This window comes from Pan paniscus, chromosome 11 (genome assembly GCF_029289425.2).
Source record: "Pan paniscus chromosome 11, NHGRI_mPanPan1-v2.0_pri, whole genome shotgun sequence".
NCBI lineage: Eukaryota > Metazoa > Chordata > Mammalia > Primates > Hominidae > Pan > Pan paniscus.
The window spans coordinates 89,354,474-89,372,491 of record NC_073260.2 but is presented as its reverse complement, the minus strand read 5'-3'; the positions used below and the strand labels follow the sequence as shown (position 1 = coordinate 89,372,491).

Sequence of the window (18,018 nt, the reverse complement as noted above, 5' to 3'; positions counted from 1 at the left end):
TCAAAAACAAACCAAAAATAAATAAATATACTTTATAAAACTACTATAATTTTAATTATGTCTAATATGTTACAGTTTTACAAACAAGATGGAAATAAAGTTCCTGACAACAATAGGATGTAAAGCAGAAAGTAGAGATTGTAGTTAAAATAGTCTAAGGTTGTGTTTTTTTTCTGGGAAGAATTTAGAGATGTGGTTTAGTTAAAATTCAGATGTAATTTCAAGGGTAGGGTTTTTATTTTCTGGAATGTGATAAACTAGTTTTCTGAGGAAACTATTCTCATTCTAGTACACCTGAATATGCTATTGACAGGGACAAAATGAGCAATTTTTTTCCTACATAGTTGAATTCTTGGAAGGCCAGAAACAATAAGAAAACATGAGCAGGTGCTAAAGCCAGCATTTGCCTGTTAGTATCTTCTGATTCCTGGTGTCTCTGAGCCTGAGTTTTAATCGTAATAGAGGGAACTTTCCCTAACTTACTTTATAATGATAGTAATTTAATATTACTATCACCAGACAATAACATTTTTGTAAAGAAATACTAAGGCCATTTTCAAGCCTAAATAAAGGACCAAAAGTCCTAAAGACATTGTTAAAATGTATCTAGCTTCATATAAACCAATAATACAGCATTATCAAGTTAAGTTGATTTTAGGAATAAAAGAGTGGTTTATCATCTGAAAATATGTTAATGTATCTGTTAATCATCTAAAATCTGTAGCATTAACAGACTAAAGAGGAAACATCCTTGGATCATCTCAACAGATGCAGAAAAAGCATTTGATAAAATTCAGTAAGCATTCATGATAAAAATTCATGGTAAATTCAAAAGGGACCTTTCTTTTCTGGACCAGGATGGATTGTTCTGTATTGCTCCTGCTAAGTATAGCTCAAAACCCTGGACACTGTATGTAAAACAAACATAGGAAGAGTTTGAAAGGTAAAGAGAAGACGACAGACCAGCTAGGGGTTGTGAGTTCCCTGGACTTGCTTGATTGTTTGTTTGCCTCATATAACATAAGTGTTGGATCAACTGGCAACTTAGTCAGAAATGGCAATGGGAACATACACCCCAAGAAAGCCAAAAACAGCCTTTTCTCTTTAAAAGATGGTGAAAGAGGAAACGTAGCAAGATAGAAACTTTTGGACAATAACCATGCTACTCTAGCCACATGCCATGGAAAGACCATGGCTCCTCCCCTTCGCTAACTCCTGTTAACCCCTGTTAATGATAGATAAAAGGGGTAGAAATTTGAAAAATATTTAATCCACAGGAAAGCAGGAAAAAGAAAACGGAAAATAGAAAATAAAATGTCAGACTTAAGCCCTAACATTTTAATAATTACGTTAAATGTAAATAGTCTAAACACACAAATTTAAAGACAGTTGGCAGATTGGATATAAAAACATAATCCAACTATGTGAGTGATACATTCAACAACTTGGCGTTATGCTGAGTGGAAGAAAAACAATCTCATAAGGTCATATTCTGTATGATTCTCTGTGTATAACATTCTGCAAATGACAAAATGATGGAGATGGAGAACAGATTAATGGTTTCAATGGTTTGGGATGATGAGGGAGGGTGTAGATATGACTATAAAGTGGTAGCAAGAGGGAGATCTTCGTGGTGATGGAATAGTTTTATATCTTGATTGTGGCAATAGTAACATGGGTCTACATATGTGATAAATAGCACAGAACTATGCACACACATCAGGTTTTTTCTTTTTGATATTGTACTATAGTTATGTAAGATTTAACTATTGTTGGGAACTAGGTGAAGGGTACATAGGACCTCTCTACTATTTTTGCAACTCCCTCTGATTATTTCAAAATAAGCTTTAAAGAAACCTATAGCAAACATCATACTCAAAATTGATTTATTAAAAGTATTTTCTTTAAAGTCAGGAACAATACAAGGATGCCTACTATCGTTTCTTGTTTGTTTGTTTGTTTTGAGACAGAGTCTCACTCTGTCACCCAGGCTGGAGTGCAGTGGCGTGATCTCAGCTCACTGCAAGCTCCGCCTCCTGGGTTCACGCCATTCTCCTGCCTCAGCCTCCCGAGTAGCTGGGACTACAGGGGCATGCCACCACGTCCGGCTAATTTTTTTGTATTTTTAGTAGAGACGGGCTTTCACTGTGTTAGCCAGGATGGTCTCGATCTCCTGACCTCTTGATCCGCCCGCCTCGGCCTCCCAAAGTGCTGGGATTACAGGCTTGAGCCACTCTGCCCGGCGCCTACTATCATTTCTTACATTCAGTAGTTTACAGGCAGTCCTATTCTATGCAATAAGATCAGAAAATAATTAAGGCTGGATGCGGTGGCTTACACCTATAATCCCAGCACTTTCGGAGGCTGAGGAGGGAGGACCACTTGAGCTTGAAAGTTTGAGACCAGCCTGAGCAATATAATGAGACCTTGTCTCTATAAAAAATAAAAAAATTAGCCAGGCGTGGTGGCAGGTACCTAGTCTTAGCTACTTAGGAGCCTGAGCCCTGGAGGTGGAGGCTGCAGTGAGCTGTGTTTGCACCACTGCACTTCAGCCTGGATGACACAGCAAGACCCTCAAAAAAAAAAAGATTTTAGGCGTGGAAAGAGAAAAAATTATAACCTGTAAGGGAGTCTAGGCAATGAGTATCTGGCATTTTTACTTTCTATTATATATTGTGAGATAGGCTCTTTCTCTCACCAGGTTTTCTCTGAAACTGGTGATTTCTAATCCTAAGAGCCAAGGGAAAAGAGTAACAAAAGCAATAACATGTCCACACACTGGAAAACTTATCAATGAAAAATATACTTCATGGGACGGCAAGAAGCAACATAGGATTGTAGTTGACAGGCAGCTACTATTATTATATTATTATGATTATTAATTTTACTCTTCAAGACTCTTATTTGGTGTGAGTCTAGATCTGTTAGAAGGTCACTGATGAAAAAGGATGTGTGGGTGTCCAAGCTGATCTGATTCATACAGCTCAATACATTTATTTATTAATTTTGAGACAGGGTCTGGCTCTGTCACCCAGACTAGAGTGCAGTGGCATGATCAAGGCTCACGGCAACCTCTGCCTCCCAGGCTCCATTTTTATTTATTATTATTATTTTTAATTAATTAATTAATTTTTTGTAGAGACAGAGCCTCACCGTGTTTCCCAGGCTCATCTCAGGCTCCTGGCCTGAAGGAGTTCTCCCACCTTGACCTTGAAAAGTATTGGGATTATAGCCGTGAGCCACCGCGTCTGGTTAAGTGGTTAATTTAGAAATGTGCAGAGTTAATGTTCGTGTTTTTCTTTTTCTTTTCTCTTTTTTTTTTTTTGAGATGGAGTTTCGCTCTTGTTGCCCAGGCTGGAGTGCAATGGTGCAATCTTGGCTCACTGCAGCCTCTGCTTCCTGGGTTCAAGTGATTCTCCTGCCTCAGCCTCCTGAGTAGCTGGGATTACAGGCATGCGCCACCACGCCTGGCTAATTTTGTATTTTTAGTAGAGATGGGGTTTCTCCATGTTGGTCAGGCTGGCCTCGAACTCCCAACCTCGGGTGATCTGCCTGCCTCAGCCTCCCAAAGTGCTGGGATTACAGGCGTGAGCCACTGTGCCCGGCCAGTGTTCGTGTTTATTTTTCATAGCGTTAAGGAACTGGGTGAGAATCAAAATCTGGAGGAGAGTTTAGAGTTTTCTTCATGGTTAAATTTAAAAAATTCTATAGAACAAATATATTTAGTGTGTGTTAGGCCGATGGCGTTAGATTTCCATACAGTCAACATTGGGGAGAAACCTCATTGGCAGTGGAGTGGCTGGTGGTACCAGCTGGGGGTCCCTTCTTTGGTCCTTTGAGTGCAGAGTCTTTGCCCTGGTCGTTCCCTGCTTTCACTATTAGGAGAAGCCACTTGACTCATGGCTGGCAGATAGCACACCAGTTTCAGTACCTTGCTAAATTTATAGAAAACCAGTGTATTAAACAGCGAGGTATAGATAGAAACTGTTTTCCAACAGTGGGTATTTGAATATTAAGAAGTAGTAAATTAGCCAGGTGTGGTGGCACACATCTGTGGTCCTAGCTACTTGGGAGGCTAAGGCAGGAGGATTGCTTGAACCCTGGAGGTCAAGGCTGCAGTGAGCCATGATTGTACCACTGCACTCCAGCCTGGGTGACAGAGCAAGACCCTGTGTCCAAAAAAAAAAAAAAAAAAAGTAAAGACATTGTTTTCTTTAAATTTTCAAACTTCTAAAAAAGAACAGAGAATAATATATTGCATACCCATGTAGTTGCCACCTTAATTTAACAAATGTTAATGATTTGTTACATTAATCAAGATTTAAAAAATGGTGTACAGTGGATAAAGTTGAAATTTTCTTTACTGTCTCCATCTCTCTTTCCCAAGCTGTAGTCACTCTCAAAGTTGGTGTGCATTCCTTCCTTTTAGGGTTATTATTCTAAAATGTGTGTATATGTCTATTTGTCTATCATGCAGATATTCATTCTCTTATTTTTTTCTGAACGTTTTAAAGCTTTAGTGTCACATTTAGATATTTAATCCATTTATAATTCATAATTGTGTTAGCATGAGGTAAGGGCTTAATTTTGTCTTTTTGTATGAATAACTCATCATTACTAGTTTTGTCTTTAGCAGAGTTTGTTTATGCAGGTATAAGCAAATATGAATATATATTTTTATTTGTTCCCCTTATTTTGTATTCTTTAATTTTTAATTTTGGGGTATATAATACATGTATATACTTACAGGGTACATGAGATATTTTGATAAAGGCATACAGTGCTTAATCACATTAGGGTAAATGGGGTATCTATCACCTCAATCATTTATCCTTTATTTGTTTAACAATCTAATTATATACTTTTAGTTATTTTAAAATGTACAATAAATTATTATTGACTGTAGTCCCCCTGTTGTGCTATCACATACTAGATCTTATTTATTCTAACTATATTTTTATACCCATTAATCATCCCCACTTCCCCCCCAACTGCTCTTTCTAGTAGCTTCTGTTATTGGTAGTTCTACTGTTTCCATGAGTTCAATTGTTTTAATTTTTAGCTCCCACAAATAAGCGAGAGCATGTGAAGTTTGTCTTTCTGTGCCTGGTATAGTTCACATAACACAATGACCTCCAGTTCCATCCATGTTGTTGCAAGTGACAGGATGTCATTCTTTTTTGTGGCTGAATAGTACTCCATTGTGTATATGTAGCACATTTTTGTTATGATGAACACTTAAGTTGCTTCCAAATCTTGGCTGTTGTGAAATGGTGTTTCAATAAATGTGGGAGTGCAGATTTACTGATTTCCTTTTTTGGGGTATATACCTAGCATTGGGATTGCAGGATCATATGGTAGCTCTATTTTTAGTCTTTTGAGAAACCTCCAAACTGTTCTCTATAGTGACTCTAATAATTATATTCCTACCAACAGTGTACAAGGGTTCCCTTTCTCCACATCTTTGCCAGCATTTCTTATTGCTTGTCTTTTGGATAAAAGCCATTTTAACTGGGGTGAGATGATACCTCATAGTAGTTTTGATTTGCATTTCGCTGATGATCATTGATGTTTAACACCTTTTCATGTACTTGTTTGCCATTTGTGTGTCTGTCTTTTAAATTTTTATTTATTTATTTATTTTGAGACGTTATTTCACTCTGTCACCCAGGCTGGAGTGCGGTGGAGTAAATTCAGCTCACTGCGAACTCTGCCTCCCGATCTCAAGTGATCCTCCCACCTCAGCTTCCTGAGTAGCTGGGACCACAGGTGCATGCCACTATACCCAGCTGATTTTGTGTATTTTTGGTAAAGACGAGTTTTCACCATGTTGCCCAGGCTGGTCTGAAATTCCTAAGCTCAAGCAATCCACCTTCCTTGGCCTCTCATAGTGCTGGGATTACATGCGTGAGCCACCATGCCCGGCCTGTCCGTCTTGTTTTGACAAATATCTATTCAGGTCTTTTGCCTGTTTTTAAATTGGATTATTAGACTTTTTCCTATTGACTTGTTTGAGCTCCTTATATATTCTGGTTATTAATCACTTGTCAGAAGAATAGTTTGCAAATTACTTTTTCTCATTCTGTCGGTTGTCTCTTCACTTTGTTGATTGTTTCCTTTGCTGTGCTGAAGATATTTAACTTGATGTGATCCTATTTGTCCATTTTTGGTTTGATTGTCATGGGGTATTCAGATCATAGCACATTCAAATCATAGCACTAGTTTGTACATTTTTTTTCTTTTAAACTTCATGCATCTTGCATACAATTTAAGAAATCTAACCCAGGGTCACTAAGATTTTCTCCTATGTTTTCTTCCAGATATTTCATAGTTTTATCTCTCACATTTAGTTCTATTCCTGACTCATTTCAAGTTTTGCATATTGTGTACAGTAAGGATAAAATAAGCAAATATGTATATGCACTTGCATATGAATATCGAATTTTTCAGTACCATTGTTAAAAAGATTATCTTTTCCCTCAATTGAATTGCCTTGGCAATTCTGTTGAAAATCAGTTGACCCATATGTGTGTGGGTCTGTTTCTGAACTTTCTATTTTTTTCCATTGATCATTATGTCTTTTTATGCCAGTACCACACTGTCTTGATTCCTGTATCTTTATAATATAAGTTGAGATCAGGTAGTATAATTACTCCAACACCCTTTTTCCCCCAAAATGTTTTTTGGCTCTTCTGGTGCTTTGCGTTTTCATATAAATTTTAAAACCAGCTTGTCAGTATCTAAAAAAAAATGCCTGCTAGAATTTTGATTGGGTTTGTCTTGAATATGTAGATTAATATGGGGAAAATTGTCATTTTAACAATAGTGAGTCTTCCAAACATTGACCATGGTATATCTCTTCATTTAGTTACTTCTTTGATTTCTCTCCTCAGTGTTTATAGTTTTTAACTTACAGGCCTTACATTTCTTTTGTTAAATCTATTCTAAGAATTTAATATTTTGGGGGGATGCTGTTGTAGATAGCATTTTTTAAACAGGAAAAAATACATATAAATTTTATTATTACATGCACATGTGCGCATGGGAGTCAAGCAAGATATAAATATTCAGAGAAAGATAAGATGGTTCATGCTTGTATACCATCTTTTGGGGGCCAGATGGGAAGGCCATTTTTTGGATACATAATAACTGTACATATTTATGAGGTACATGTGATATTTCTGTACATGCATACAATGTGTAATGATCAACCCAGGGTATTTAGGATATCCATCACCTAAAATATTTATCACTTCTTTGTGTTGGGAACATTTCAAATCTTTTCTTCTAGCTATTTTGAAATATGCAAATTATTGATAACTATAATCACCCCAGTCTGTGATCACACACTACAACGTATTCCTTCAATATAACTGTATGTATGCATTAACCAACCTCTCTTCACCACCCTTCTCCCCCTTCCCAGCATCTGGTAGCCATCATTCTACTCTCTGCCTCCAGGAGATCTCCTTTATTTTAGCTCTCACATGAGTGAGAACATGCAAAATTTATCTTTCTGTGCCTAGCTTATTTCACTTAACATGATGCTATCCAGTTCCATCCATGTTGCTGCAAATGACAGGGTTTCATTCTTTTTATGGCTGAATAGTATTCCATTGTATATATATACCACATTTTCTTCATTTATTTGTTGATTGACACTTAGGTTGATTCTATACCTTGGCTATCATGAATAGTGCTGCAGTAAACATGGGGATGCTAATATCCCTTTGACATACTGACATCCTTTCCTTTGGATAAATACCCAGTAATGGGATTGCTGGATCATGTGGTAGTTCTGTTTTTAGTTTTTTGGGAAACCCCCATACTGTTTTCCATAAGGGCTGTACTAATTCACGTTCCTGTCCACAGTGTATATGAGTTCTCTTTTCTCTCCATCCAGGCCAGCATCTGTTATATTTTGTGGTTTTGGTGATAGCCATTCTAACTGGGGTGAGATGATAGCTCACTGTGGTTTTGATTTTAATTTTCCTGATGATTAGTACTCTTGAGCATTTTTTTCATATACATGTTGGCGATTCTTTTGAGAAATGTCTATTCAGATCCTTTGTCCACTTTTTAATGGGATTTTTTTTTTGCTCTTGATTTGAGTTCCTTATATATTCTGGATATTAGTCCCTTGTTGGATGAATAGTTTGCAAATATTGTCTCTCATTCTGTAGTTTGTCTCTTTATTGATTGTTACTTTTGCTGTGCAAAGGCTTTTTAGTTTTATAGGGTCCCATTTGTCTATTTTTATTTATTTCTATGCATTTGAAGTCTTAGCCATAAAATCTTTGACTAGACTAATGTCCTGAAGTGTTTTCTTCTAGTAGTTTTTAAGTTTTGGGTCTTATATTTAACTCTTGAATTCATTTTGAGTTGATTTTTGTGATAGGTGCCCAGTTTCATTCTTCTGTAATATGGATATTCAGTTTTCCCAACACCATTTATTGAAGATATTATTCTTTCCTCTGTGTTTTTCTGGTACGTTTGTTGAAAAATCAATTGGCTGTAAATACATGGATTTATTTCTGGGTTCTCTATTCTATTCCATTGGCTTGTGTCTCAGTTTTTATACCAGTAGTAACCTGCTTTGGTTACTATAGCTTTATGGTGTATTTTGAAGTCAGATAGCATGATACCTCCAGCTTTGTCCATTTTGCTCAGCATTGCTTTGACTATCCAGGGTCTTTTGTGGTTTATATGAATTTTAGGATTGTTGTTTCTATTTCTCTGAAGAATAGCATTGGTATTTTGATAGGGATTGCATTTAATCTGTAGATTGCTTTGGATAATACAGTCATTTTAACAATATTCTTAGAGCCTATTTGCATAGTACGTTTTTCCATTTGTTTGTGTTCTCTTCAATTTCTCTCATCAGTGTTTTGTCATTTTTGTTGTAGAGGTCTTTCACCCTTGGTTAAATTTATTCCCAGGTATTGAATATTTTTTGTAGCAATTGTAAATGTGATTACTTTTTAAATTTCTTTTTCAGCTAGTTTATTATTACTGATTTTTGTAGTTGATTTTGTATTATGCAACTTTACTGAATATATTGATCAGATCTAAGAGTTAAAAACAAACAGTGGAGTCTTTAGGTTTTTCTATATATAAGATCATGTCATGTGCAAAGAGGGACAATTTGGCTTCCTCTTTTCCAGTGTGGTTGCCTTGGATTTCTTTTTCTTGCCTGACTGCTCTGGCTAGGACTCCCAGTACTAAGTTGAATGAGAGTTGTGAAAGTGGGGCATTGTCTACTAAGCCAGACAATGGCAGAACAAAAAAATAAAACTACAGGCAAATACTCCTGATAAACACAGATGCAAAAATCATCAACAAAATACTAGCAAACCAAATCAAGTAATATATCAAAAAGATAATATACCATGATCAAGGGGGATTTATCCCAGGGATGCAATGATGGTTCCACATATGCAAATCAATAAATGTGATACATCACATCAACAGAATGAAGAACAAAAACTGTTAAGATCATCTCAATAGACATAGAAAAGGCGTTTGATAAAATTCAACATCCCTTCATCATAAAAAAAAAACTCTCAAAAAATTACACATTAAAGGAACATACCTCAACACAGTAGAGGTCATATGTGACAAACCCATAGCTTACATCCTACTGAATGGGGAAAAGTTGAAAGCCTTTCCTCTAAGAACTGGAAAAACACAAGAAGAACCCATGTTTATTGTGTTCTTGTTTGTTGTTGTTGTTATTTTGAGACAGGGTCTCACTCTGTCACCCAGGCTGGAGTGCGGTGGTGCTATCTCAGCTCACTTCAACCTCTGCCTCCCAGGCTCAAGCGAGTCTCCCACCCCAGCCCCCCAAGTAGCTAGGATGACAGGCATGTGCCACTACACCCAGCTAATTTTTGTATTTTTAGTAGAGATGGGGTTTCCCATGTTGGCCAAGCTGGTCTCGAATTCCTTAAGTAATCCACCCACCTTGGCCTCCCAAAGTGCTGGGATTACAGGTGTGAGCCACCATGCCCGGCTGAATGTTTCTTTTCTTCTTATATTGATATTTGTGTATGTGTTATAACAATTCCTTCTTTTAATGTTATGGAGTGGCTTTTTTAGGGAAAGACTTTTTTTCTGTAGATGTATCTATATTGTTGCTGGGGAAAGGTGTTTTGGCTTTGATTCTGGGTGGGTGCAGTAGTGTAGTCTCCGTATGATTTCTTCACCTTTACTCGGACTAGTTTCTTGGCTTCTCAGTGGTGTAGGCTATAATTGTTGGCGGAGGCTGTGACAAGACTTTGCTGGGGACTGATATGCCAGATGGGCTGGTCCTCTGGAATCAGTAGTAGCAGTGGCATTCTAGGAATGCCAGTCTTTGGGCTCCCTTGGGCCTCCAGGTGTTATGCTTGGGTGCTGGCAGTGCCAGTGGCCGACCAAGTGGGTGGGTCCTTGGATCCCCGGGGTGACGTGTGAGGAGTTGACAGTGGTGGTAGCAGTGGTGCGCCAGTCCTTGCACCACTCAGCAGCATGTGTGGCTTTTAGTGGTGGGAGCAGGCTTGATAAGCTAGTCCCTAGACCTCCAGGAGGCATGCAGTGATGGGTGGCACTGGTGGCAGGATAGGCTAGGTTTTGCTCTGGAGAACTGTCCTGCATACTGTAGAATGTTTACCAGCATCCCTGTTCTTTAGCCAGTAAATGCCAGTAACATCACATGGGAACTTGTTAGAAATACAGTTTCACGGGCCCTGCTGCACTGCACTGAGTCTAGAAACTAAGGTGATGTGGCCCAGCATTCTGTGCTTTAACAGCCCTCAGGTGATTCTAATGTATGCTCAAGCTTGAAATTCCACTGCCTTGGTAGATTGCAAGGTTCCCCCTGCCCCCAGAAAGAACCTGTATTAGTCAAGGTTCTCTAAAGGGACAGAACTGATAGGGTGTGTGTGTGTGTGTGTGTGTGTGCGTGCACATATACATATATCTACACACACACATATCTATATATGAGAGTTTATTAGGAGAATTGACTCATATCATCACAAGGTGAAGTCCCACACTAGGCCATCTGTAAACTGCGGAGCCGGGAAGCCAGTCCGAGTCCCAAAACCTCAGAAGTAGAGAAGCCGACAGTGCAGCCTTCAGTCTGTGGTCAAAGGCCCGAGAGCCCCTGGCAAAGCACAGGTGTAAGACCAAGAGTCCAAAAGCTGAAGAACTTGGATGTTCAAGGGCAGGAATCATCCAGCATGGGAGAAAGATGGAGGCCAGAAGACTCAGGTCTGTCTTCTCCTTCCGGGTTCCTCTGCCTGCTTTTATCCTAGTTGTGCTGTCAGCTGATTAACTGGTACCCACCCAGGTTGAGGGTGGGTCTGTCTTTCCCAGTCCACTGACTGAAACATTAATCTCCTTTGGCAACACCCTTACAGACACAGCCAGGAACAATACTTTGCATCCTTCACATGCAATCAAGTGACACTCAATAGAGTGTCACATTACAGAACCATTATTATCACTATATCGTTGACTAGCATAATGGCAAATTTATGCTTATTGACCAATTAGTAATTGCAGAGCTTAATCTTTTTAAGGTAGCTTTAGCCAGGCTATTCAGAGAGATGTGTATGTACTTTCTACACATTTATGAAAAAGAACGCCAGTTGGGAAGAGGATTTGAACTGAAATGGGACTACAAAAGGTAGTCTCCAGTGAGAGACAGACTTTGTTTCAATAAAAAGAATAGATTTTAGTAAAATCCTGTCTGAAAATGGAGAGGACGTGTGAAAGGTACAGAATGACCCATCTCTTAGAAGTATTAAGCAGGACTTGGATGTTAGTTAAGGTGAAGCTTTCAGTAGTAATGCAGGATAAGGAGAATGGCAGACGTATACTCTTAAGCATCCTTTCCAGGTTTTGTGTTTTAGGGTTTTCTTCACCTTTTTTTTCTCCTGTGGCACATAGCTCTAATCTTCTTTGATAGCTACTTGGTGCTTTCTGAGATTTAGCAGTTTTCCTGCATGTATGGTCTTTGACCTTTCCCAGGAGTTGGCATGTGCACTCCAGTGTGGGATTCTTTCCTGTGTAGTTCTCTACTGCCTTTGGAAACAGCGCTTTGTGATTACATTGACAGGAGCTCCTCTTACTATCTGCTTATTTTCAGAAAGAAGTTATTTCTCATTCTTGTTTTAAAGGTTATTATCTAGATCTGGCCTGTTATGCTCTTCTTTTGGTGTGAACAGAATAGAGGGGATTTCTATGCTAGGTTTTAAATAAGGAACATTTGTAACTTAAACTTTCAGAAGATATCTCACATGAAACTGGCTGCCTGCCACAGGAGTAACTTAGATCTCTCCACCTTGTTGTCAGGAGCCTGGAACAGAGATTTTTGCATTGGATATGAGATCAGATTGACTTTTAAGGGCTCGTCTGACTCTTTGCCTTTCAAGTTTTGATCAGAAGTCTCAGCTTTTTTTCTCCAGGTTTAGATTTAACAATCTAAACCTAGTTCTAACATTGGTATGTAGTGCCTAATAAATGTTGCTTAAGTAAAATGAACTTGGAAACATTCTTCATGGTATCCTCTTTTTTCTCTTGCAGTTAAAAGGGCCAAATTCCAGGGTTCACCAGGTAAGGCCAGCTTTCTATTATGTCTTTTCCTCTTGTATTTGCTGTTATTTCAAAGCAATTAAAAAAATTATTAATTCATTGATCAAATTCAGTAATTTGATTCATTACTTCACTAAATTAATTCATGAAATCATTAATCTAGTGAAAAATTAGTTTTCTTACCTCTTGGCTAACCCAATTCTACTTCTCAATAATAACTATATATTTAGAGGTTTTGATATACCTTTTCCGACTTTTTCTCAGAAAAAAGTCTGAAATAGTGTAAAAGGATAAATATTGACAATTAGTGGAAACAATTTTTTTTTTTTTTTTACTTTAAGTTCTAGGGTACATGTGCACAACGTGCAGGTTTGTTACATAGGTATACATGTGCCATGTTGGTTTGCTGCACCCATTAACTCGTCATTTACATTAGGTATTTCTCCTAATGCTATCCCTCCCCCCGTCCCCCACCCCACGACAGGCCCCAGTGTGTAGTGGATAAATATTGAAATATCAGTGTATCATGTCTTGCAGTTCATGAACCTGTTTCAGCTTGAGAGTATGTGTATATGTATCTATTGGGTCATATATAAAATTTCTTAAAATTTAAAATATTCAAATAGACCATGTGAAACATATCTTATGCAACCTGCTTTTCCCCCAGCAACACATCATGAAAGTGTATGTGTGTGTGTGTGTGTGTGTGTGTATGTGTGTGTCTGGTTCGTTCTTTTAAGGTGCTGTACAGAATTTTGTTGTAGATTTGTACCCTGATTAATAGGTCCCTGATTGATTAATACTTGATTAATATTTAGGTTCCCAAGTTTTTGCTATTACAAATAATAAATGTTCTTGTGCACTTCTCATTGCTTGCTTTTGCAAATGTGTGTATGTACTAGATTCAGAAGTAGAATTGCTGGGTCAAAAGTGTATATATATTTTTAAAAATTTGGTAACTCCTGCCAAATTGTTCTCTTGCAAGTTTTTACTATATATACCGAGACCAAAAGTTTATGAACATTTATTTTCCCAAATCCTTATCAACATTTGATATGAAACTTTAAAATCTCTGTCCATCTGAAGATTAAAAATGGTATTTCCTTATTTTAATGTGCATTTCCTCAATTTTGATTGTCACATTAGGAAGACTTCCTCTGGTTACTGCTGGGGAAGGAGGGAGGGGAGCTGGAGGGTTACTGGAAATATATGAATACGCTTGAGAACCCAGGAAAACCTAAAAACTGGACCTTGGGTGCAACAGTAATGAAAGCAGTTTCTGAGCAGTTTCTTGTTTTAAAGGTTATTATCTTTTTGTCTCTGCTGGCTCTTTTTTTCTGAGAATCTGCTCTGTTGTTTCTCTCCCAGATGGTTTTCTATGCTTACCCATCTTGCACCCATAATAGCTGCCTCAGTGGAATTTATACCCCTTCCTTTTAGCTTCAGCACCAACCACCAATTGTCAATATTTATCTTTTTACCCTATTTAAAATCTTTTGAGAGGGAATCAGGTTTGTTTCAGCTTTTGGCCAGCTCATGGATTGGCTGCTCTTGGGTTATTTACTCTTGGTCTGGTCAGCTATGTGTGATTGGATGTTGGGGTGGAGTACAAAATAATGTGATATAAAACATAGCTCAGTGGCCTACTGCACTACTACTACTGGATATGGATGGAGATTCCCCTTGTATGGGCTTTTATCCTCATATATCTTTAATATAATTATAAATTTTCCATGTTGATAAGTATAAAACCACACCATTTTAAATGATATTTAAAAGAAAGACTTACCTTCAGCTGAAAGTGTATGACGGGTTCCATTTTCTCATATCTTCTGTAACATTAGGTAATCATGTTAAGCAATGTTTGCCAATTTGATGAGTCAAAGTGATAGTTTGCTATTTTTTCATTGTATAACATTAGGATTAATTTCTTACATAGAAAAGCAAACCGTCAATTCAGTGCCCCTAATCATGGCTGATGTGGATGTAGTGAGGTGAGTGCCAAATGTGCTGTAATAAGAATTAGGTGAGACACCTGAGTTTGAAGTTTCAGGCCACCACCTTTGTTTAGTAATCAACTTGTTTAGTACTCAACTCTCAGGTTAGAGAATTTCCTTTTCTCAACTCTGTGATAATATTTCTTTTTTTGGCTGGGCCTGGTGGCTCATGCTTGTAATCCCAGCACTTTTGGAGGCCAAGATGGGTAGATCACTTGAGGTCAGGCATTTGAGACCGCCTGGCCAATGTGGTGAAACCCCATCTCTACTAAAAATACAAAAGTTAGCTGGGCATGGTGGCGCACACCTATAATCCCAGCTACTTGGGTAGCTGAGGCATGAGAATTGCTTGAACCTGGTAGGTGGAGGTTGCAGTGAGCCAAGATCATGCCACTGCACCCTGGTCTGGGTGACACAGCAAGACTCTGTCTCAAAAAAAAAAAAAAAAAAAAAGATTTCTTTTTATGTAACTTGTGCTTTAGGCCAAACTGAGTAGATCGAGCTTGAAATCTATTTTCTTTGTGAAGATTTTTCCTTAATTTTTGTCCCTGTTAACAGCTCAGCTCTGCAGTTCTTTATCACTTTTTCTTTTTTCCTTCTGGTATGTATCTCTTTCTACATTTTATTAAATTTATGTACCTTATCTTTCCTAGTAGGTCAATTAGATTTGGATTTTTCCCCCCAGATGGCAAGTGGGCTATATAATTAACATAGTAGGTTAGGATTAACACTGTAATAGATTAAATAAATTAGAAAAGGAAATATCAGTGTATCATATCTTGGCATTCATGAATCTGTTTCAGTTTGAGTGTGTGTGTATGCATATCTGTTGGGTCATATATAAAATTTCTTAAAATTAAAAAATAGTATTTTAGATTATGCTCTTGAAGATAGTACGTAGTTTTATAATTTCGGCAACTCTGCTATGTCTTGAATGAGGCTATGTTGTACAATATAGCTTAATTTCTTCCTGCACATGTAATACTTTAATTTCTATATTGCTTAATTCCAAGGGCTTTGTGAGATGGGTAACAATCTGAGCACTAAGTATTATGTCTCCATTTTGTATTTTTTCAAAGATAAATTTAACACATATGTGACCCTGAAAGTACAGAATGTGAAGAGCACAACTGTAGCAGTTCGTGGTGATCAGCCTTCCTGGGAACAGGATTTCATGTTGTAAGTATTTTGCAGCAGCAGTGTGCCTACATATTTTATAATCTTTTTAAGGGAATTGCATTGGATGAAACAATTAGAAGATTTTGTGTATTTTTGAGATTTATAAAATGTACTGGCACTGTTAAATACTGTTTTGAAAACTGTGGAGTTATAGAAATAAGTGAGGTTCATGGTACATGAAGCACAACTGCAGTTTTGTTTTCTCATGGATTCGTAATTTGTTCTTAGAGATGAATGATAATGCAGGTAAACTCCCAATTGATTTGTGTTGGTGAAAAACTACATAGGCAGATTTTCTCAGTGGTCAGAATTAGAATAGAGTACAACAGACTTAGCATGACATTAAACATAACTTCATCTTTCTTTGATTCTCAGAAGGCTCTTTGAAGGAATGTGGCCATGCATGTGAGAGACTGTATCTTCATGTGTACCTCAGTCATCTGTTTTAGAGGCTGAAGATTTCTGTGCTTATAATCCTTTTGCTTTATGGAGTAAAATGTCCTATATTCAATTAATTAAAATGAATAAATATTAGTAGAATTTCTCGAGTATGACAAAGTTTAGTATATTATTATTTTAATTAAACTTTGGCTTTAAAAACTTGTTATTTCTTTCTTTTGTCCCTTTAGTTTCAGGATTTTTTTGTTCCTGTTCTACAAAAGGGGAGAAAAGTATAGAATATATTGAAGGACGGGGCAAATCATTTAGCTTCATAGGGCACTAGTTTCCTTATCTGTAAAGGTCTTCCTTTCTCAGAAGATTATGCTTGTTTTTTCTGGGAGTTGGAGGTGGGCATGAAGGGGCTGAATGAGAAAACGTACTGAAATTTGCTGTGAAATTTGAAACTGAACTGAAATCGATTTGCGTGTTTTATAGTACAGCTCAGAGGGACATGGGGATGGTTATTATTTTTAAGGGGAGACATTTCCAATCCTCTGGGCTCTTAGTATATTGCTGCTTTTTTTTTTTTTTTTTTTTTTTTTTTTGAGGCAGGATCTCACTCTCTCACCCATCCTAGAGTGTGGTGGTATGATCATAGTTTACTGCAGCCTCTAACTCCTGGGCTTGAGCGATCTTCTTGCCTTAGCCTCCTGAGTAATGGAAACTACAAGCATGTACCATCACACCTTGGCTAATGTTTTTATTTTTTGTAAAGATGGGGTTTCACTATGTTGCCCAGGCTGATCTCAAACTCCTGGGCTCAAGCAATCTTCCTGCCTTGGCCTCCCAAAGCTGTGGGATTACAGGTGTGAGCCACTGCACCCAGCTTATATTGCTTCCTATAGGACCATTATTGTGATAGTTAAAGGCAAAGATTATAAGGTTTTGGGCTAGGACAATAGCAGAAGACATAGAAAAGGATGAATAGAAGGTATTCAGGAAGTAGAACCAAAAGATTTTCTTGGAAGATGGGTTGGGTGGTATGCCATTCAGTAGGATAGGGATTAATATCAGTTATGGACAATCTTATATTTGAGATTCTTATAGGACAGATAGGAAGGATGAGAGGTACAGAAGATAGTTAGAAACCTAAAGCCGGCACTCAGGGAAGAAGTCTGCTTTGGAGAAATATTTTGGTCAGTTGAAGCCATAGGTGAAGATGAAAAAGCTTAGGGAGAGAATGTGTATGGTGAGAAAAGGGACTGGGGTAGAAGCTGGAGAGTGGCAGCATTTAATGAGGGGACAGAGGGAACTAAAAAGGATTGAACAGAGAGGTAGGAGAGCCAGGAGATAATGGTGTCTTGGAAGCTGAGGGAGAACTGGGCTTCAAAGAGAAGGAGGCCAATGGTGTCATGTTTCTTTCTCACTGGTGGCTTCTCTCTCAAGATTATATAAGCCTCATTTATTCCCTCTCTCAGTGACAGTGATATGAGACTGAGAGCACCTGTTTCCTTCTTTACACATGCAGTGTACAGAGTCAGCTACAAATGGTTTATGCAAGTCTCTTTCCATACCAGTATGTTAGCCATAGTCCTGGCTATGGTTTATAAACCTAGCACTTCCAGTTGGCTATAACCATAATTTCCAGTTATAACTCTTCCCATCATGTGAGGCACAGTGATCTTCTGCAGCCTCTCATCAGCATAGCCATCATTATTCTTATGTGTTTATTTTCCAATTTCCCATAGCACTTCCCCTTTTGACCCTGCTGTGATACGTGTGAATTTTCTTCCTGTCTCTCCCACGTTGAGATGCTGTGTGAATTTTGCCCTCTCTTCTTTTACACGTGGGTTTTATTAGCTACTTTCTCTACTTTTCTGCTCTT

The 18,018-nt window shown here is 37.9% G+C and overlaps 1 protein-coding gene across 5 annotated transcripts in view; it reads left to right on the top strand.

Annotated features, from left to right (window-relative positions):
- The window catches only part of UNC13B (unc-13 homolog B), a 246,905-nt gene that overhangs the window by 58,720 nt on the left and 170,167 nt on the right, over positions 1–18,018 (top strand). For all 5 annotated transcript variants that reach the window (XM_055092058.2, XM_008955225.4, XM_055092057.2 and 2 more), the window contains exons 2-3: positions 12,568–12,597; positions 15,653–15,752. In XM_055092058.2, coding sequence (XP_054948033.1) covers positions 12,568–12,597; positions 15,653–15,752 — 130 coding nt within the window. The remainder of the gene's footprint in view (positions 1–12,567; positions 12,598–15,652; positions 15,753–18,018) is intronic.